This window comes from Elgaria multicarinata, chromosome 6, assembly GCF_023053635.1.
Source record: "Elgaria multicarinata webbii isolate HBS135686 ecotype San Diego chromosome 6, rElgMul1.1.pri, whole genome shotgun sequence".
NCBI lineage: Eukaryota > Metazoa > Chordata > Lepidosauria > Squamata > Anguidae > Elgaria > Elgaria multicarinata.
In genome coordinates this window covers 90,105,634-90,127,910 of record NC_086176.1, presented here as the reverse complement: position 1 = coordinate 90,127,910, position 22,277 = coordinate 90,105,634, and the positions used below count along the sequence as shown (strand labels likewise).

At 42.1% G+C, this 22,277-nt stretch overlaps 1 protein-coding gene across 1 annotated transcript; it reads left to right on the top strand.

The window, feature by feature from the left end:
• Nucleotides 1-231: 231 nt before the first annotated feature.
• LOC134400334 (THAP domain-containing protein 6-like) lies at nt 232-21,833 on the top strand. Its single transcript, XM_063128657.1, has 6 exons — nt 232-297; nt 15,098-15,292; nt 16,739-16,946; nt 18,104-18,223; nt 19,411-19,530; nt 21,055-21,833. The coding sequence occupies exons 2-6, from the start codon at nt 15,213-15,215 to the stop codon at nt 21,232-21,234; spliced, it is 708 nt and encodes a 235-aa protein (XP_062984727.1). The 5' UTR covers nt 232-297; nt 15,098-15,212; the 3' UTR covers nt 21,235-21,833.
• Nucleotides 21,834-22,277: the final 444 nt, after the last annotated feature.

The window sequence follows — 22,277 nt, the reverse complement described above, 5'->3', positions numbered from 1 at the left end:
CAACTCCCAGCATGGCCATGCTGGGAGATGTAGGACTGCCCTCCCCCCGGCCCCGGCCCCATCTAAACATGCTTCGGATCGCTCCCTAAATTTGTTAGCCTTTTAGGCGCACAAGACTCTTCGTTGTTTTAGCCTAGCTTGAGTCTCCCCGGTATAACTCTATGAGCTAAACCCGCTTTCCGCCCGCCCGCGTCAAGCCGGGGCGCCATTGCTCTGTGGGGGGTGACTGTGCATGAGGGGAGAACCAAGAGGACGACGGAATCGTGTCAGTGGAGGAACTTCCGGGAAAGGCGGCAGGTGAGCTTGCCAGTAGGACGGCGACGGGCCCTTGTCTGCCCCGGCCTCTCTCTGAATGGAGCTGACGCGCCCCACGGGCGGGGCACCCGGAGGAAAACCCTTCCCTGACTCACTGAAGTGCCATGATGGGTGCGGTTTGTGTACAAAGACGCCCCCATGCTCACTAACGAAAGAGGGCCGGAACTTACTCGTGAGTAAGCCCTGTTGGACTCAGCGAGGCTTCTCCTTTCTAGCCAATGGGCAAAATCCAGCACAAGCCCTACTTAGAGTAGACCCGTTGAAATTAATGGCTAACAAGTCCCATTCATTTTAATGGGTCAGCTTTTAGCAGGATTTACGTTGGAGTTTACCCAATGTGCCTAGGATCACGTTGGTACCCCGTTTAAAGCTGGCTCCAACTCTCCCCACCTGAAGCTTGTCAGTAGCAGAGGCTTTGACTCAAGAAATCAGTATCATCACCATAACACTGATTACTGATAAAGCAATGATCATTTAAAAATAAATAAAACCTGAAATATAAATAAAATAATAAAACAAGGCTCTGTATGGAATATATAAATAACCTCAGAGCCCATCTTGCAAGTTTGCAATATATATAAAAATTAACGCACAGTGAAAGGAGGGAAATAAGGATTGGTTCACAGGATAGGCTGCTTCATTTTTTCCTTCCTAAAATAATGGGATCAGAAAGCCTTCTATTCCTAACCCTTCTACCCATCATCTGACCACAGTGTGTCAGAGAGCAGACACAACATAGAAACTGGCCACAAGGCAAATGGGTCAGGTGTTTCTAGGTCTATTGTTTGCAGATTATGCCATAGATGAGTACTTCTTCCTGGAAAGGGTTTATGCCATTTGTGAAGCTTGTATCTCAAGTGGACCACAAAAGTATATATTTCCGTGTTGATAAGCTGCTCTGAATGTTATCTGCACAGCAACCAAAATCATTGCTCAGAAGAGTCTTCCGCTGATTGCACTAGTATTTACCTCTGTGTAACTATGTTTAGAATGCTGCACAAAAACATATATGTTGGGTCTTGTACAATGATATAAGCTGATCAGTTAGGTGCATCATTAGGCCCTTTAACCTCTCATTTTACTGTTTTTATGGCTGCGTGTTTAAAATGCAGCCTCAAGAACACTGGCAGAAATATTTAATAAGCTTGCAGATACCTTTGCAAAAGATTTCCCTGAATGCCACTTTAACTTGGCAACAAAAATGAGTGCAATGCAATTTATTGAGTTTTCTTTTATTCATAGATAAATTCAATATCTTGCATATTGTAGAACAGGATGCAGAACACTAGCAATAGAAGCAGCTAGTAAAAGCAAAATTGACCAGTTAAGTTGAAGGATGAAACAAAAGCAAATCAGATAGCAGACCTGTCAAAAACATAAGGCTGGCAGAGACCAGCCTATAACAGTGGTTTGCAGATAGGACCATGATCTCAGAAATACATAATTAGTGCATTGTGTTCAATGGGACTTTGCTTAGCGCTCCAGTTCCATGAACTTCTATTTGGACTGAAGCGGCGCTGAATCCAGGGGGACTCTTCTGAGTGAATATCTATCCACTAACAGAGCACTCATAGTGACTTAAACTGGAAACAAAAGAGAAAAATATATTAGAATCATAATTTTACGGTAAAATAACTAAGCCAAAGAGGGGCAAGAATATGTGTAATGGTATCAAACAGAAACCTCTTCAGCTCATGGCAAAAAGTCATAAGTGAACAGGCAAGGAGATATGTATGTATAGATATGTATAGGATTGGGCTGCCCATGGATCTGGTCAGTGTAGGAATGCCATTTTTGCATACGATCTTTAAACTGTTCTGTTATTGCAGAATATAGAGGTTTTCCAGTCATCTCATTTTGCACATTTCCAAAGGGTTGTGGCCATAAGGTTTGTTAAGCTGCTGAGATAGCATTCTTGTGACTTGAGTGGCTGTTGTATACTTCTCAGCGGTGAATTGGAGTGGCCCCACAGTCCTGAGATATTTTTCAAGTTTGAACCGTCACATGAAGAAGGCATCTGTTGAACTGACAAAAGGTATTCTCTAAGACGAATCAAGAGGTCAGGACAAAACTTATACTGCGGTCTTAAATGTTTGTTTGTTTTTGGAAACAAGGCTGGCTCTACTCCAAGGCAGGGTGAAGTGATCACCTCAGGCAGCAGTTGCTGGAGGAGGAGAGAAGAACACTGGCAGCTCTCCTGGCCATTCCTTGTGTCTTTCTTTTTCTTTTTTTCCTTTCTTTTTTTTTGGAAGTCAGAGCTGTGTGTGCCACACAACCTGTCCTGCATCCCCATAAACTAGCCTGCTGCCCTCAGCTGCAGTGGGAGGTGCTGACCCGTCACCAGCAGCTGGCCCAGTTGGCTTCTGTTTGTGGAATGGGGGCAAAGGCAGCCATCTTGTCGTTCACCTGAAGCAGCAAAATTTCTTGTTGGAAAAACTATAGATTTCTCCGGAAATGTTTTTCATTTGCTAAGGAGTGCAGATTTCTCCTGTGTCCTCACTTGACTCCAGGGAACCAATTCAAAGAGCAAGGAAATTCTAATTCCATCAAGATGAAGGACTAAGAAGTCTTTGTTTTAGCATTTATAGTTTTCAGTCAAACAGCGTGACTGATTATAGATCATATTCTTGATCTATAATATAAAGTTACAGTAGTCTGACAGATAAGGGATTATGATTCACAGAAAGAAAAATTCCAGGACTCTCAAAAAAGTAAAAATAAAATTTAAAAATCATCTCAATTTGAAAGCGTATCCAACGAGCATGTAGCAATTTGTTTTGCAATATTTTAGAAAACAGAATTGCACTTGTTACCAATGGAGAGAAAACGTTTGTATGTTATTGAAGGCATTTTTAGTCGCAGTTTTTAAAAATATGTTTTCCCCAAGGTGGTCACAAAAGGAGAAAGTGAAACAATAATAAAACAGATAAAAAGAGCCTTTAGTGTAGTGGCCCCTTCTCTGTGGAACTCTCTGCTTCTGGAGGTCAGACAGGCACCAACACTAGGCTACTTCCAGAAAACAACTCTCTTTCGAGAAGCCTTCCTCAACTGACTAGCCACTGGTTCCTTTGTTTGAACAATTTTAATTTGCTTTTTAATTAATTTATTTTTACTGTTTGTACCTATGTTCACCGCTCTGGAATCTGTGTTAGATAATGGAACAGTATATAAATATTATGAAATAAATAAATAAATAGTACACAGTATCAAACAATATGCACAGTATCAAAACACCTTAAAGCACACAATGGAAGCAGTTATTGAGACAATAGAAAACAAATGGAATTCACCAGCGTTCCATGGACAAATTTATTACAGCCATGCATGATGGTTCAGGGTTTTCATTAACCCTCTGAGCGAAATACTGTGTTTGTTTTGTTCATTATGATGCTATAAGAATGCAAGAAGAGCCATGCTGTATCCGACCAGGAGTTCCATCTAGTCCAGCACAATCCAGTGATCTTGATATCGCTCCCTCATTCTTTGCTGCTAGCAGCAGTGGGGGGAAAAGCAACTTGCATCAAGATCTCTGGGGGTGGACAGTTCAGGCAACAGGGAAATCAGCAGGGAGTCCCCATGGGAGACAGCAATAAAGGTCTTGGTGGGCCACATGTGCCCCCAGGCTGCAGGTTGGGCACCCTTGCTCTAAATCAGATCCTGTTTGAAAATAATGATAGGGCTGGGGTGAAATTAGGTATTTTTTTTAATGCAGAGGGTTGGATTCAGAATCATTGCTCCACCTGTAGGAGGCTACCGCTGACGGAATGGGACCTCTGCGTCCTGTCCTCCCCATGCAGCCCTATGTGCAGCCTCCAAATAATATATATAAGTTATCATTTTATTTATTTATTTATTACATTTAGCCATAATTCATTAGTGAATGTTTCAGGTAGAATTTCAGTCTGTCGTCTCTGAAATCCTTTTGGGTCATGCGCGAATCTTGCCACGATATAATAGATTAACCTCAAGGGAAACACAGTTGATTTTAATGGAGTTCTATCAGGTATGAATTTTAGGCTATTGCATCCATAAAGAATCATCCCCAGGAGTGAATTATTTCTTTATGCTTCTTCATGAACTGTTTATCTTGCATAATTTCTTGAATCTTGTGTATTCCGCCTACTGAATAATATCCCCCTTGTTTCTGGGTGAGTTATGCAGCTCCCTTTGCAATTGCACATTGGTGAGTGTTTTCTGAAGGGCCATGAAAATTAAATTTTTTCCTCATGCTTTTTCCAGCTTGTAAAGTGAGAGTGCTTTATCAGCACTTTGTCAGCTAGGTGTGACATATCTGCAGCATTTGCACACCAATAGGTAGTATTCCTTATAGTTTCATTAAAGCTAGCCCAACCCCTTTTGTGACATTGGGAGTTAAATCTTTTTTAAGAACAACAGTGCCCCAACGCAGCCATAGAATACATAGTATGACATTACTTGATATTGTTTGGGGCCTCTATAGCCATTGTGGGATTGAGGCTGATCTTTAAGGCTGCAAAGGAAGGCATCCCCACCCTGGGGGGGGGGAATAGGATGCTTCTGATCTCCATTTCAGAGAGCGGAGAGGTAAGTCCACCCTCAGAGGGGGGATTCTGACCTTAGCTTTCCCCCCCCCAACCCTTCCCCCACCCCACATCAGAAGAGGCAAAAGGGGAGGATCAGGGGCATGGCATGGGCAAATCGGGGTTCCTGCAGATCCAAAGCCCTCCCAGACCCTGGACACCACCCCAACATGAGGGAAAATTTACACTGGCCCTGGAGCTGGTGTAAATAATTTCCCTGCCACTGCTTAATAAGGAAGTGAGAAAACCAGAGCCCTGCCTCTCTTCCGCCCTCATACCAACAGGGATTTGGATCCCCCGGAGTCCCCACAGACAAGGCAGACAGGATTGCCCTGTCCATCACCTAAAACCAGAGCACTTGGATTTAAGCAGGCTTGTGGTTTAGGTTCTGTCCTCCTGACCTTGAGCTGGGCTTTACAGAGCAATACAGGTCAAGGCCCAGAGCTGCAGGAGTCAAGAGAGCTCCAAGCTGAGCAGCCGAAACCCCTAAGGCCTAGAGTCCAAAAGAGGCCTTTCTTAAATCCTTCTCAGCCCGTAGCACCCTTTTCAGGCCCTGCCTCTTAAATCGTAAGTTTAAAGTTCCCATCTCCTGACCTGAGGCCCTGCAGTTCCATTCGTTCACTCCTGGTTCATTGCCTGTGCTGACGATGGCAAGCATGAGACCCCAGGTAGAGAGGCCATCAGTCCTTCTGGGATCTTGGGCTCAGGGGTTGTGGTGTCTGCAGATCGCTGTCCTTGGCTGACAGGCTGTGGCCCAGCAAAGCTTGGGTCTGGAATTAGCTGTTCCATGGCCTTCACTGCTTATACTGACTCCTCATCTAGTTCAGAGCCCAAGCTGTTCTCCTAGGTGGGCATCAGGACAATATGAGCCTATCTATGTTTCGTACTGTGCTCAGTGGGACTTACTACCAAGCGAAGGATTGCAGCCTTAGGCCTACTGAAGTATTGAACAACCTGGCATAACTAAACTTCTGGTTCGGGAAGCATTTGACAGATCCCTTGTCAAAAAGGTGTTCCCATTGATAGGAATACAGCTGGTTTGTCCACTCTTATGAGCTGGCATTGGAGGAAGCCAATACAGCCCACTTTAGATGTGTGCGCAGAACTTAGACCTGTGGTTGCCGCCACAGCTGCAGTGTACAGAATTAGACCCATGTAAAGCTCCTGAATTTAGGACACCTGCCCCAATCCAGCAAGAGAGATTTGTCTGCAGAAGCAGCCTTTTGTGTGTCTAGTGGATGCAGGTGAGCAGCCTCATCCCCATGGCAATGCTCACCTAGGCCTCAATGTGCTGCTAGCTGCATCTTCTGATGCACATGGGGATGTGTGTTCTGGTAACTAGGGTTGTATCAGTGCCTTTAACTCTGTTTTCCATTAAGGAAATTCTTCAGTATTTGATATCTGTTTGCAATGAATGCTTAGCTGTTATAGCTGGTGCAAACATTAATTCACCATAATCTGTTAACACAGCTGGGTTCACACAACACAACAACCCACATTCTACCCTTCTCTTCTCCCAGGCATCTAACAGCATTCAACATATGCGGAGTTTGTTTGTTTTTAACGGACCCCAGAATAGCTGTTTTTATAAGGATACTGTGTATTTATGCTTTTTATGTTTTTAAACTTTGTATATTTGTTTTAATGTTTACTGTTTAAAACTTTTGTAAACCACCCAGAGAGCTTCAGGTATGGGGCGGTATATAAATGCAATAAATAAATAAATAAATAAATAAATTTTAGGTATATTAGTCAGAGTCATCAGCAACAGGTGGACTTGAAACATAGGCCTTCCTGGAACTGAAACCATGCGCCTCCTTGAGGTAGTTCATTTCAGTGGAAACCCGTAGGCCTCTTTGGCCAATAGTTGCAGCAATTATCAGTTGTAATTATAATGCTTCTGGTTGGGTGGGAATTGACCAGGGTGACTGACTCTGTATAAAATGCTGGTCTTCTCTTTCAGGGCTTGGGACCTAAGCTGAGTTCAGACATAGATTTATTTGCTTGGATGTAGCCGTCCTGCTCCCTTGAGCTCTGCACTGACTAACCTGTATCCTGCCCCAGGGCTTGATGGAGGACTTATGTGGAGAAGAATTATCAAGGGGCTGAAATGCCCTTTGGTACTACCTAATGAATGTAAACTACCCTGGGTTCTAAGCATTTTGCTGTTCCCAGAGGCAATTATTGAAATTCATTTCAAAAATTACCTTTAATCATAAAATGTTGCGATATGGTATGTACGGGTTAATTGCGCTGCTAGTCTTTATTTAATTCCTCCTCTTGTTACATTCACATTCATATGAAAGAGAAGTGGGAGACCAAAAAATCATTAGCCTGCAGGCATATTGCTGCAAGCAATAATCTCCTCTTATCTGCTGATTTAAGTGCTGGATGAACTCTTGTGTGGTGTTTTGAGCTCTGTCTTTATACATTGACTACCTGACATGGAATACACCTGGCCCCAAGCTGACCTGCCTCCCACTTCTATAAGAGATCACAGCATGTGGCAATACGCCTGCAGGCGAATGATTTTATATATATATATATATAATGTCTCAACTCCCACTCATGTATAAGCGGGAACAAAGATTGGAATTGCCAGCTGAATTTCCATATATATACATTGCAAACAAAATTATATTTAAAAGGCGATGTATAAAATTAACTGAAGTCAGTGGGTATTTTCCAAATTGGAGAGATCATTTTGTAAATAGGAGCAGGATGCATTATTATTGGGGGGGGGGGGAGTTGAGGAAAGAGAAACTAGAATCCAAAAGCTTGCTGTATTTTGGTGGCAGGAAAGAGGAAATTAATCATTTTAATGTTTGCATGTCATTATTGTTTGCAGGATGGGTATGGACTGTGGCTGACATCAAGTACTTGTTCACTTTTGGGGCTGTTGCTAGTTCTTAACCTCCTGCTACTCTTGCCGTTCTTATGGTCCTCTTCTGGGCTCCACATAGTTTGGCCGGCCGTGATATTGTAGCCATTATATACAGCCTCCTCTAACCCTGCCCTTCTCCTGAGTCCTCTGACAAAGTCTCATCCCTGGGTTCATGTGGTGCTTTGGAGTTTTTTCCCCTCGCACTTGGATCACATAAGAAGAGCCATGCTGGATCAGACCAAGGGGCCATCTAGTCCAGCACTCTGTTCACACAGTGGCCAACCAGCTGTTGACCAGTGACCCACAAAGGTTGTGCTTTTTATACTGTATTTTGTATTTGTGCTTTTAACCTGTTGGTTGTTTTATTATGGTTTTAATTTTTGTGAACCGCCCAGAGAGCTTCAGTTATTCGGCGGTATAAAAATGTAATAAATAAATAAATAAAGGAGGACATGGTGCAACAGCACCCTCCCACCCATGTTCCCCAGCAACTGGTGCATATAGGCTTACTGCCTCTGATACCCAGACTGCAGCATGATGACAGAGGTTGTCTGTGCCTCTATGCTGAGCCTTCCCATGCATCTGAAGAAGTCGGCTCTGGTCCACAGAAGCTTATGCCTTAATAAGCTCATTAGTCTTTAAGGTGCCAGGGGACACTCCCTTGGTTTTGCTGCAACTGACTAAAATGACTACCCCTCTAGGAATTGTTTCCCTGAGCCTGAAACTCTGGAAAGGGATGGGCTCTTGTGCTGCTCTTTGCGATTAGGCTTGGGGCAGCTTTGATCTCTGACATTGCACTGTGCTTCGGATGCATTCCCTAAGCCTCCAAACTACATGCAAAGTCGAGAGGAGACCTTGCCTGTCTCCAGAGTTCCAGCCTCACAGAGAGGAAAGGATGTTCCAGCTCTTGCTTGTCTTTCCTTTCAGGTTGTTGTTATTGCTGTAAACTTCTGCATACCATCAGACAAGTGGCAAAAATGTACCAGAGTTGTGACTGCCTTTCCTGCCCTCTTTCCCAGCTGTAACTCCTTGTGCTCCCATTTGACTTCTCCACTTCTTGTCAGCACTTTGTTTTAGTCTGGTTAGTAGCAGCAGGATACAGGAGATATGAAGGGGTTCCCTGCCTTGGATAATTATATTCCAGTTTCATATTTTTTTGGGGGGGGGTATAGTTTGTAGAGTGGCAGTCTTGAAAGTCCTGCTAACTAAAGAATTAAAAATGTGATGGATTTTTTTAAAAAAAACACACACCAAGCCAACCAACATTGAATTAAAACTATGTTAAAGTAAATGTATGGTGCTTTGGCCATGCCCATGGCTACAAAAGAATCCTAATCTATGTTGTTAAAATGTTAAAACATGTGTAAAAAAATGGATCCAACCTTCTGAGCAAGTATTCCTTCAAAAACAAAATTGAGCTGCCTATTATTACTATTTGTATTATTTAAAGAGTGCCTAAAGTTTTCCAGGCCCTGTATACAGATGGAAAACACAGACTTGAGTCTAATCAACACAATAGAAAAGGGACAGGGAATAAATCTATAAATGAGCAAATTTAGGCATTAAATTATGTAATATGTAATAATTAAGATATTTTTCAAAGCAGTGGTAACTGATGGTGGCTGTGGAGTTGATATATAAAATGTCTACTCTGCAGAACCAAGGCCCTTTCTACACCTAAGGATTATCCCAGGAAAATGGAGGGATCATCCCTGCTGCTCCCAGGATCCCCTGTGTGTCATTTGCATGCATAGGGATGATCCTGGGACGATCCCGAGGGGGAGGGGGGCAGGTTTAGAAATGGCCTATGTTACTGGTCCTGCTGCAGCAGCTTCTTACAAATGCAGCTGTCCTGATGTCGTCCTTGGAAACTTGGGGATGCAACCTCCCAGCAGGGCTGGGCAGAAGTGGGGCCAGTTGGCATGGGCCTACGATTTTGAGGGGGCCTACTCAATGGTGTAAGAACGTTTAAATGGATTAGAAGTTTTGAACATTAACACTGACAAGGCAAAGTTGCTTAATTTTTCTGTTGTTGGTGATGATGATGGATTTACACAAAGAAAAGCACATAAAGCATTTCTGAATGTGAAGTGATGTATACATCTTGAATAAAAGTGTTTGCCATTACCTTTTTTATAAATTGTTCTAGTTCATATGTATTTAGACTGATTAAAAATACTTTGAATGTATTGAAATGGGGCCTACGTTTCCCATCTGGCCCAGGCCTATTACCAGCTTTGCCCAGCCTGGCCTCCCAGTGGCCCTTGGTTCCTTAGCCGAGGCCAGGATGTCTATTATTGGTAGTATGATGCTTTGATGACCAGAATGGCCATTCCACAGTGATGGAGATGATTGTGGCTGCCTTCTTCAGACACATTAATGTCTGAAGCAACGCTCTTGAGTAGAATGTTTCCATGGACTTGCACTCTTTATGAAAGAGAACACATGTTGATTGAAGATGCGTGTAAATCCTGTGAACACATCGCTGTCTGATTCCTGAGACAGGCTCATACAATTTGCAATCCTCGTTTTTCTATTCAGAAAGTGAACATCATCCACTTGGTTTCATTGAAAACCATATGGGTGCTGCTGTTATGGCAGATCTGTTGTAAACAAAAGGTGTGACCCACCGATGCTGAACAAAGCTTAATTTGCATTTTTTGCTTGAAGCTCAGACAAGGAACATAGAATGTGCCACTACTCTCATTTCTGTTACCTTCCAAACATGTACATTCAGGAAAGGATTACATGATAGCAATTTCCAACAGCTGATTATGCAAAATGGATATAGTTGGTTTCCCTTGCTTGATGGGTTTGCTATTCTAGCATTTCTAAAACAGAAAAAAAAGTGAGCTGGCATTTTCTATTGCATTTAAATGAAAGCCTGTTAATATTTACTCTGAATGGCTGTTAGCTAAATGCATTTAGGAGGGAACACAGTCTGACTTGTCCAAAGAATGGCTGAGAAAATGGCCCTCGAATAGGAAAAATCAGCTCTTCAAAAATTTAGCCAGAAGAGTAAATACCTCTTTCTAAGTAATTATGGGGAATACGTTGAAGTTGCTGTCTGAGTGACAAAAATAATAATTGCAAGCTGAATAATAGAAACGTACAAGTAGGGACCTGTGGAGAAGTCACACGGGGTGGCAAGGAAAAAAGTAAGTTTCCCCTCCTTTTGCTGTCTCTTCTCCTGTTGTGGGCTCCAGTCCCAGCAGTGGTTTTAGGGCTCAAAGGAGGCAGGGTTTAGTTTGCTTATTCTCCTTCAGCCTCTCCTTGGCCCTCAAGCATCATGGGGGCTCTACACACACACACACACTGGAAACTGTTAGCATCCACACACAGGCACTGAAGATTACTAAAATATAGAGAGTGATACTTTAAGAAGAAAAGCTTTGTAAGGCCTCATCTATACCAAGCAGGATCTATACCTCATCTATACCAAGCAGGACTTGATGGCCTTGTAGGCCCCTTCCAATTCTGCTTTTCTATGATTCTAGGATATTGCAGTATGAAAGCGGTATATAAAAGGCAGGAGTCACACCAAGCAGGATATAGCGGTATGAAAGCTGTATATGGTCTGTGTCAATGGGCCCCAACAGTTGTCAGTGCACTTCAGTACCACTATAAAGCAGGAGTGCAGCTCCTGCCTTTTATATACCGCTTTCATATCATACTGCAATATCCTGCTTGGTGTAGTTGAGGCCTATGTTGCTCTCTTAGGGCAGTTTCCAACAGAGCTTCAATATGTAAGGGTATTGCATTCACAGGGGGGCTTTAAGGAAAGCAGGAGAGTTGCTCTCCCACCCCCCAGTGTTTTAGACCAGTAGTCTTCAACGGATGGGTTGTGACACAAAAGTGGGTCGCAAGTTCAATCCAGAAGGGTCGAGGCAAAGCTGTTGCCACCATGTTTGGCATGGAGAAAATTGTGAAAGTGGTTCCCATGTTGTAGGTTGGAAGTCTGAGGCGGGTCTCAGGTCTGGACCAGTTGAAGAGTGCTGTTTTAGGGCATGTAAGGTTATTTTCCCAGAGTGCTTTTGATAAATACATTTAGTTGGGGCAGCATGTGGTGAAGCGACATGACCCCCTACGCCTCCACACACATGCACCCCAGGCAGATATCTCCTGATCACATGGAGTCCTCCTTTGCAATCTCATCCAAAACGGAAAGCAATAACATGAACCAGGCTTCTACATTATCAGGTGTTCTCATGTGGGGCTTAGTCCACACTAGAGACAGTCTTTATGTGGTGGAGGGAGCAGGGGGGCTTATGCTGCCCTTCTTCAGTGCTGTTTCAGTACATCAGATGAGTATAGGTGTTTATTTATTACATTTCTGTACTGCCCAATAGCTGAAGCTCTCTGGGTGGTTTGCTTGTTTCAAGTGATATATGTTTTACAACAGCTCTCCCCAAGCCTGACACCTTCTAGATATGTAGGACTACAACTCCTATAATCCCTTAGACAAGGGCCATGCTGGCTGGGGATTATGGGGTTATAGTCCAACATGTCAAGAGGGTGCCAGGTTGGGTAAGGCTGTTTTACAGGAAAATCCACACAGACTTTTCTGTGGGAAGAATCATTCTTGGGGACCCAAGACAGAACTATTTTCCTTGTTACACCGTTCAGTTCTAAAAGCCCATCTAGCTGCGGTTGTTGCACTAGTAAAACCACTGGAAACGTTCAAGAATTAGGAAGCCTCTATGTAATTAAGAGCCTTCTCAGTAACTGCACCACAGCTTTGAGGCTCCCTATCTAGGGAGAACCCCTTTTCTTCTTGGCTGATCTTTCCTTGCCTGGTGAAGGCCTTCCTTTTTCTAGCAGGCTTTGGGCCTGCTGAGCAGAAATGATTTGATCGATTCCTTGGAGAAAAAGTTAGGTTGGTGTAATTTGTTTTTATCACCTGTATTGGCATGTGTTCTTAGTCACTCGGTTGATTTGATTGAACATAACCATACGTTCTTACAGTTTTGGAATGAGAAAAAAGACACTGTCACAGAAAGGAAAAGGTTGAACAAGCCACTCAAATCAGTTCATAGTGTGCACAATCTTCAGCAAAAGTTTTTAGGAGCTTTGCTCTAATTTCTTTAGCAACCATTGTGAATGGGGCTACTTGATTGGTTACACAAGGATCTGTATCTACAGGTAGTTTAAACATCTGCTCAGCTAAAGTTCTATCAGACATTTCAGTAAAGGTTCAAGAAATCTGTTCTCTATATTTGTATGTCTATATATAATGAATAATATCCTCAATTTCTAGAGCCCCACATATACTGTATATCTCCCATCCAGATATGCAGAAGGTATAGCCGGGAAGCATAGTTCTGTAAATGCCTTCCTTAGCTCCAAGTGAGTAAAGGGATTAGAGAAAAAATGTTATGTATTTTACTTTTCACCTTACTGATGATTTCTTGCTACTGTTTTTCAATGTTGGTTGTAAGATGCCTTGAACATTTTCTTTTTAAATGGAAAGGTAGGATGTAAATGCTTTTATAAATTAAAGGATTGATTATTCAGGTATTTATTAGAAGCTTTGTATTAGTTAATAAATGTTGATTGCAATAAATTTATTACGTAATAATTAAATAAATCCATGTTCCAAAGATGTTAACTTCTAGTGATAGACACAATGTGACTGTTCAGGTGGTGTGTTGTTGAACTGTGAATTGTTTGTTGAACTGTGAGTTAGCATGCTGTCTGAACCCAGGACATTTCTGCAGGGTGGCTTGTTATGTTAACCATGTCATGTGGCTTGTTAATCACCCTGAACAACCCAACAACAAACCATGGTTTTCATAGTGGCTTGTTTAAGAAAAACAAGCCACAATGCATGGTTAACAAGCCAGCCCTGTGGAAAATTTCCTGGGCTCAGATAATACACTAACCCACAGTCAATAATCAATCCACAGTTCATCAACAAATCACACTACCAGTGAGTGTAGGTTAGCATGTTGTGTGAACAACTCAATAGATACATAATATATGGGTGGTGTGCAATCCTCATCACACTTCATAGGGGGTAAGCTCCATTGAACACAGTGGGACTTACTGTATAGCAAGGATGGGGAATCGCCATCCCATGGCAGGCTTCCCACGTTCAGTTTTCCCCACTTGGCTAATTGGAGCTGTAATCTCCAATTAACTACGCATAGGTCACACCTCCCCTCCCTGTACTCTCTCTCTCTCTCTCTCTCTCTCTCTCTCTCTCTCACACACACACACACACACACACACACACACGCGTTACTCAGCTGATCGGAGATTACAGCCTAGCATCAAAAGAAAGGAAACAATATTGAGTTCTGCTGTCAAGTTGTCCATGGAGGAGATCACTCCTTGCATGGACAGTTCACTGTGCTTTCATACTATATGGTGAGAAGGGAAGCCAAATTTACCCAAATATTTGTATTTGTGAATCTTGTTTGTGTGTATGAATTTGAGAGAATGTGTGTTTATGTGTATATGAATGAAGTGTACGTATGGGTCTATGTGTGCTTTGGCCCATCCAGTGTCAGTGTGTGACCCTGGCCACTTTCCCCCCAAGGTAATGTAGCCCTCAGGTGAAGGAGGGGGGAAAAGCTGCCCCCCCTGTTGTGACCAGGCCTGTTCCTCTTAGGGTGGAGGAAGGAGTTTCAAGCAATCAATAGGAATCAGATTCTGAAGCAGAAGAGACAGCTAGAAACATACCTGCCTACACAGGAACTTGGGGAGGTGATTCTCCCAGGCTCTCCACCAGCCATAGAGGAACCTTCACCGGACTTTATTAGTGAGATTAGTGGGAAATCAGGAAACCTTACAGCAGGAGGGGATTTCAGAGTTGGTTGAACCTAGAGCCCGTCACAGACTCAAATGGGCAGAGCTAAAAGAAGGTGATCAGCTCTGCAGGCTTCTCGCCACAGGCTTCTTCAGGAGGATTCTCCTTGAAGTAGAAGGGGGCTCTGGGAAAAGGCTTTCCCTTTTTGTTGAAAGGACCATTGTCTCGCTTAATTTAGCCAAGTTTTAGCCTCAGGGAAAGTTCCTAGGCTTTTAACTCTCTTGAGGTGCAAATGGATGTTTAATTGCTGAATAAAGCTTTGTGGATTACTTGGCAGACTCTTTATTGTCTCGCTCAGGAAGCAGGAGGGCTTGGAATCACGACACACACACACCCATGTGTAGTATCGTGCTGTAAGTGCTGAACAAATTGGTTCTCATTTTAGAATTAGGAAATAGTCCAATTGAAAATGATAATAAGCAAGAAAGAATAATAGATTTGGTTCTGATATTTTTATTTTATTGCTGCAAGTCGAAACTGAATCCTACCTCCTTGACAAAAAACATTCGTCTTATTCTCTCTTTCCAGCCTTCCATGGCCGAATCCTATCCATTGGAATCTTTTCAGCCCAGTGTTGATTCCCCTGTGGCCTGCTGATTAATATCAATTCTCCTTTTCTACAACAGCTTGGAGTAGAGCTACCATGGTGAAATACTGTGCAGCGTATAACTGCAACAATTCAGACACAAAGTTAAATAGGAAACAGGGAATCACCTTTCATAGGTAAGCATGAACTCTCTGGGTGGTCAACTCAGATCTCACAGAGAATCAGGAATTTGCCCATGGGAAATGATGTTTTAGAGCAGCATGTTGTTTCAAACCCCTGAAAATAGCATTGCAGGCTACTCCAAATACTCTTGCCATGTTTCCGAAGTTCTTAAAGTAGGAGAGCTGCTGTGCTTCCTGTGCTTGAAAATGGGCAAGAATGTGAGATAAGCTTCATTTATGCAAGAGCAAAAATGGGATAATAAACTATGAAACTCCACATTGGGTTTTGTACCAGCATGGGACAGCAGTCCACAGGGAAAGGATGGGGCAACTTGTGGCCACCAGATGTTTTGGCCTATAATTTCAACCAGCCCTAACCAGCATAGCCAATGGTAAGGGTTGATGGGAGCTTCAGGACAAAACATTTTTGGCCAGAAGTTGCCTAACCCTGCCGTAGGGGAACAATATGGAGGGATGTATGAGAAGAACAACCATCTGGACAACCATCTATCAGGTATGCTTTAAGTTGGATTCCTGCATTGACCAGGGGGTTGGACTTGATGGCCTTATAGGCCCCTTCCAACTCTACTATTCTCTGATTCTATGATTCTAACACTATTATTATTATTATTATTATTTATTTATATAGCACCATCAATGTACATGGTGCTGTACAGATAACACAGTAAATAGCAAGACCCTGCCGCATAGGCTTACAATCTAATAAGTTGTAGTAAACAATAAAGAGGGAAGGAGAATGCAAACAGGCACAGGATTAAAAGATTTTATATTCCAGCTTTCCACCAAATATAGGTTTGCAAGGAAGCAAGATATTGTCTCTTGTATGTCTTTCTAAAGCAAAGGAATCCTTGGCATTGAAATCAGCTCTGAAAATACCAAAACCAGCTCATGTGTGCTTGCTGCAATGCTTATAGATAGCATGCAGAACCGTTTACCAGTGTTCTAAGACTGCTGTTCTGTCACAATGCGTGTATGTGTGCCCTGAAAACGCTTCCGCATATTGATGGGATTGTAAAAGTGTTAAGGCTCAGAACTTCTACAGTCCAAGCAACATACTGAACCATTTTCACTTAAGAGTTTGTAAGACTCTTCTTCAATAATTAAATGTCAAAATATCGGAAGATGGATATAAATTAGATATGCAAAATGTTTTTTTTAAAAAAAAATATGTTTTTTTAATTTAATTGTGAAATTTGCAATATTTTGTGCACAAGGTTTGAGAACTGAAGTTACTTACTTTGCATATGTGGAGGAAATGAAGTTCATTTGTGTGATTTGGGTTTCCAAATTCCAGTTGGTTTGACCAGTCTGTTAGTGACTCAAATGTTACAGGCTCCTGAGTATTTGCAGCAGTACAACCACATGTTCTGCTTCATTAACTGCTATTCGTATGTTTATTCAAATACGCAACCTGACTCTAAGACTGCTATCTTTTGCAAGGTTTCCCAAGGATAACACCAGAAAGCAAGAATGGGCCAAGGCAGTGCACCGAGTTGACCCTGTGAGTGGCAAGCTTTGGATGCCTTCTGAATGGGACATGATTTGTTCCCAGCACTTCAACCTGGAGTGCTTCAGAGAAATTAATGGAAAGAAATTTCTCAAGGAAGGAAGTTGTCCTTCTATATTTTCCTTTCCCGACACTTTTAAGGTATAAGATGGTGGAATATTCTATTTGCATTGTGCACAATTGTTTTGTTTTTAAATGGATACTGTTGTTTTTATACTGTTGTTTTTATGTTTCTGATGGTTTTTAAATTTTGTATACTTTTTTATTGTTTACTGTTTAAAAACATTGGCCACCCTCCAGTCCTCTGGTACAGAGGCTGAGCTTAGGGACATGTTGCATATTTTGGTTAGAAGATCAGCAATTTCATGTTTGAGTTCTTTGAGAACTCTAGGATGGATACTGTCTGGGTCTGGTGATTTATTTGCTCTCAATTTGCCAATAAGGTTAAGAACTTCATCTTTTGTCACCACTATTTGCCTCAGTTCCTAAGGCTCCCTTCCTGAAAACATCAGTTCAGGCACAGGTATCTGAACTTTACCTTCTGCAGTGAATATGGATGCGAAGAATTCATTCAGCTTCTGTGCAATCTCACTGTCCTCCTGTAGTACTCCCTTAACTCCATTATCATCCAGCGGAGATTGGAAACTTCAGCAGAATGCATCAGGCAGAGTGTTATCTGAATTGCACTGGCTTCCAATTCATTTCTGGACATAATTCTAGGTGCTGCATATTACCTCTAAAGCCCTAAAAACCTGGGACAAGGCTACGTATCTCCCTCCTATTCCTCATGAGCCTTCCCATCTACTACATTCATCATCTGAAGTCTTGCTCCATGCCCCTTTGCCTACAGAGGCTTGGCTAGATAGGGTACCTGACAGGGCCTTCTCAGTAGTGGTGCTAAGATTATAGAGGTCTTTTGAGAGACCTGATTGGCTCCCTCTCTTCTGGCATTCAGATGAATAGTGAAAATGTTCCTGTTGGGCTAGTTGGTCTTAATTATCTTAGTTTTTTCTCTTGCTGTTAGGGGTTGTATTGTTGTTACTCCAGAGTTTTTTAGTTGACATTAGTTTAGCTGTCATTATTGTTGTTGTTGTTTTGCTTTGAGGCACTTTTTAAGCCTTGTTGTCAAAAGACAGGCTAGAAAAAATAATTCATAATCTGTACCCCCATTTAAATAGGAAAACTTCAGGACAGTGTCCAATGATGCTACTTTGCTCTTACATTTCTGCTAAGCAGTCTGAATGTTGGCAGGTTTTCAATTTCTTTCCACCTCCTAGTAGCTGTTCTTTGTTTCATAGAAAATAAACACTCCAAAGAAAAGAAGAAAGAACTCCAAATGCCCTGGAACATTTGACTACACTCTTGTCCCAGCAGATGTCAGCAAAAATGAGATTTGCAGTCAGCAGATCACACAAAATGTAAGCAGAATTCCTTCGGTGGAGGATAAATTATGGCTAGTTGCAGTTATACTTTTTACACTGATGTATTTTGTGCATATTAATTAAGTACCAATCCTATACATGTCTACTCAAGAGAAAGTCCAATTTATTTTAGTGATGCTTATTCCCAAGTAATTGGTTGTAAGATTGCAGTCTTTGTCTTTGTGAAGTATACTGAAGAAAAAAATAGCTAAAATACATGTATTCCCTTGGAAGTCAATTGCTGCAAAATTTCTATTGATTTTTATGGATGTGGATTCAACCAGTGTGTCTGAACATGTGAAATTTATTGTGAGCCAATGACTGTGTGGAGAGGAATATTTAATAGAGTGACCATATGAAAAGGAGGACAGGGCTCCTGTATCTTTAACAGTTGTATTGAAAAGGGAATTTCAGCAGGTGTCATTTGTATATATAGGGAACCTGGTGAATTCCCTCTTCATCACCACAGTTAAAGCTGCAGGAGATATACTAGAGTGACCAGATTTAAAAGAGGGCAGGGCACCTGCAGTTTTAACTATTGCGATGAAGAGGAAATTCACCAGGTTCCCCATATATACAAATGACACCTGCTGAAATTTCCTTTTCAATACAACTGTTAAAGTTACAGGAGCCCTGTCCTCCTTTTCATATGGTCACCCTATATTTAAGATAGTATTGGACTGGAAGCCCAAATATATAAATCCTGTTAACAGTTGTCTAAAGGGCATCTGATTACTGTTTGTCACACTCAACCTCAAAACAGCTACGGCTGTGATTCAGTGCTCATTCAAATTTGTGGCTGTTTTTCTTGTTGCATTTGAGGGACAGGGATGCAATCTTGGGAATCAGACCCACTCCTGAAAGCATAATAATATTGGAGCTAACACATGCTTGTTTAGGTTGGAAAGAAAACCATGCCCTACACATATTTTCCCTCCAAGACAGGTATACATATTATACCTACAACATTATGTTTTCATCCTTCTTCAGCTCACTGGTGCAATTTCCAACTACACAGTGGTATCTTTCAAACATAGTTTGAGTGCTAGAGAAAGTAAAGAAAAGGGAGCTAGGAAAATAACATCTATCTGTCGGTTCCCTGCTCCCCCACAACCTAGCAAGCCATTAGTCTAGGAGAGTTACTTTTCCATCAAGGATTTAACTAGTGTTGCTTCTTTTTGTAGACAATAGCTAATGGTTCACAGATTTCGCTTGAAAGCATCAAAGAGCATGAAGTGGATCTATATAGCTTTTCTTCAGAGATAAGCCCTACTGGAAAGTATAGAACAGAGTACACCCTCATGGTAAGCATGAAAACAATAACTCTGTCCAAATCTTGTTCATATTCTTCTGATGGTAACTGTCAAATTCAGAAAGTAAACAATTGCTTAAAGAGAGGTTTTGCCCCAATCCTGAAATGTTACACAAGTTAAACCTTTAAAATACAATTATGTCAGGGTGTTGAAACATGATATAGGTCTTTGGGTTGATTATAAATGGTACAGTTCAAAACATATTTTATATGTTGCAATAATCGATACATAGTTTTTTCTGTATTTGTGGAAATACAGAAGACATCAGAGCTTGCTGTTATCTATACCACTCCTAACTGGATCTACTGCATGTCTGCTCAGAGAAAGCGATCTGATGTCTTTCTCTTCCTGATGAAAATAATAATCTTCAGCTGTTACTATATAGCCAATGTTTTGAATAGCAGCTATTCATTATAATCTTAGTCCTGTTCCCAGTGAGCAGATGTCCACTTTTCATAATCCCAGCAGAATGGCTTTAAAAATTACCTTGATTAATACACCAACCTCTAGAGTCTAAGGGTAGGCAAACCACATTCGTAAAATAAATACAAGATGTTCTTGAGATCAAAAGTGGGAGCTTCAGTGGTAGATGCAATATCCAGATTAGGTAGGTCAAATTGAGGAGGAAAGAAAGGAAGCGAGAATGAGCAGCTGTGGTGGTGAAGTTCATTTTGTCAAAAAACTAAGTAGTCAGTAGTGAAAAGTTGTGTGCATGTATGGACAGCTAAATTCCGTACTTCAGGTACAAGCTTTACAAAATTGCTCTTCTTTAAGGCATTTGCAACCTGTCTTTCTCCAGTTGCTCAGTGCAGGTCACATCAATCAAAGATGCAATCCTACGCACATTTAAACAGAAAAAAGTCCTACAACTCCCAGCATTTCCCAGCCAGCCTTTCTGGCTGGGGTATGCTGGGAGTTATAGGCCTTTTTTCTGTCTAAACATCCATAGGATTGTGCCCTAAATGCATTTGTATTTGCATACAGCTTTTCAGCAAATAATACTCTCAAAGCAGTTTTTATTAAAAGTTTTAGGTTGTTTTTTAATATAATAAAAGTAAAAAGCAGGAGAGAGAAATTTAAATTTGTGGAAGCAATCCTAAGCAGATTTATTAGGAAATAAGTTTCATTCAGCTCAGTGGGACTTACTTCTGAGTAATAGATTGTGGTATTAAAAAGGGTTTTACCTGTCTCTGAAAGGATACATGCGAGATAGACAGTCAGGTTTCCTGTGGAGGGCATTCTATAACTTTGAGCATGCTCCTAGTTGATGGCAGTAGAACACCCAAGAAAGTTGGTATTTGGCTTCATTGATGACTGTAAAAGTCACTGGGTGTGTGTTTGTGTGTATGTGTTGGGGGGCGTTATAAGGATGAAGCCGCTCTCTGAAATACCATGTGATTTCTAAAGAATACAGACAAATGCATCACATGAAGTATGACAAAAGGAAACCTAATTTTCTTCTTTGTGTGACTGTTACATTAATGTATATGTTACATTGAGTGTTCTTTGTTTTAGACAGAGCACCATTACCATATTACAGATAGTCCAAAAACACTGAAAAGGAAACTGGATGAACTTTTGGCTGAGAATGATGAGCTGAGAAGATTGTGCTGCCTTCATGCACCTCAGGAGGCCGATCAGCTGGGCAATACATCCTGCTCCAGTACTTGTGGAGGCAGCACCACTCTGGAGTAGACCAGAGGGCAGGAGCAGGGCAGAGAGAGAATGAGAAGTCCCTCTCTCGCTCTCAAGTTTCTCCCTACAAGAAGCAGCAGAAGCATCGCCAGGCCACCATGGGGGATTTTCGGTGGGGGAAATTCTGTCGCACAAGATGGTGGATTCCAACGTCAAGTCAGATCATTGACCATGTATTGAAATGGCGACAATGGATGACCAGCCCTTCTTTGTGGCTGCAGGGTTCAGATGCCTGATGGAGCTCTTGAACCACTATTATAAGCTGCCGGCATACACCATCTTTAGTAAGACAGCGGTGCCTTCCTTGTACCGGGTAGCATGGGAAGAGGTGCTGGAGAGCTGCAAGGAGAAGAGCTGGCAATTGGGCCCTTCACTTCTGATGTCTGGAGCATGGATACCAGTCCCTTATGGTCCACTGGTGGGAGTCTCGGGGGACAGGAGCAGCCAGAAGTGAAGCACATGTTCCTACAGCAGCTGAAATCCAAGAGGCTATGGATCCGCATGGTGGATGAATGAATGAAGTTCATTGCAGTGGCTGGCAAGGCAACAGCCCATCTATGGTTACTTGGTCACCGGCAGCAGTGCTAACGTGCCAAATGTAATGCAGGACTGACCGTTTGTGAGCATCTGCTGCATTCATTGTTCACATGTTCCATTCGATAGTGTGGGATGCCCTTTGATTGGGTCATCCTGCATCTTCCTTTCTGAAATTTACCTAAGCACACCTTTATGTTGTATGTCATGCTCATGCAAGTTGTCCACAATCCACAGGGACATTAAACTCTTTTTTAAGCAATGTAAGAACATAAGAAGTATCATGCTGGATCAGATTGAGGGTCCACCTAGTCCAGCACTCTGCTCACACATTGGCCAATCAGCTGCGGGCCTGGGACCAACAAAGCAGGATGCGGTGCAACAGCACCCTCCCACCCATGCTCCCCAGCAACTGGTGCATATCGGCTTACTGTCTCAGATACTGGCGGTAGCACATAGCCATCAGCAGTAGTAGCCATTGTGAGTCTTCTCCTCCAGGAATTTATCCA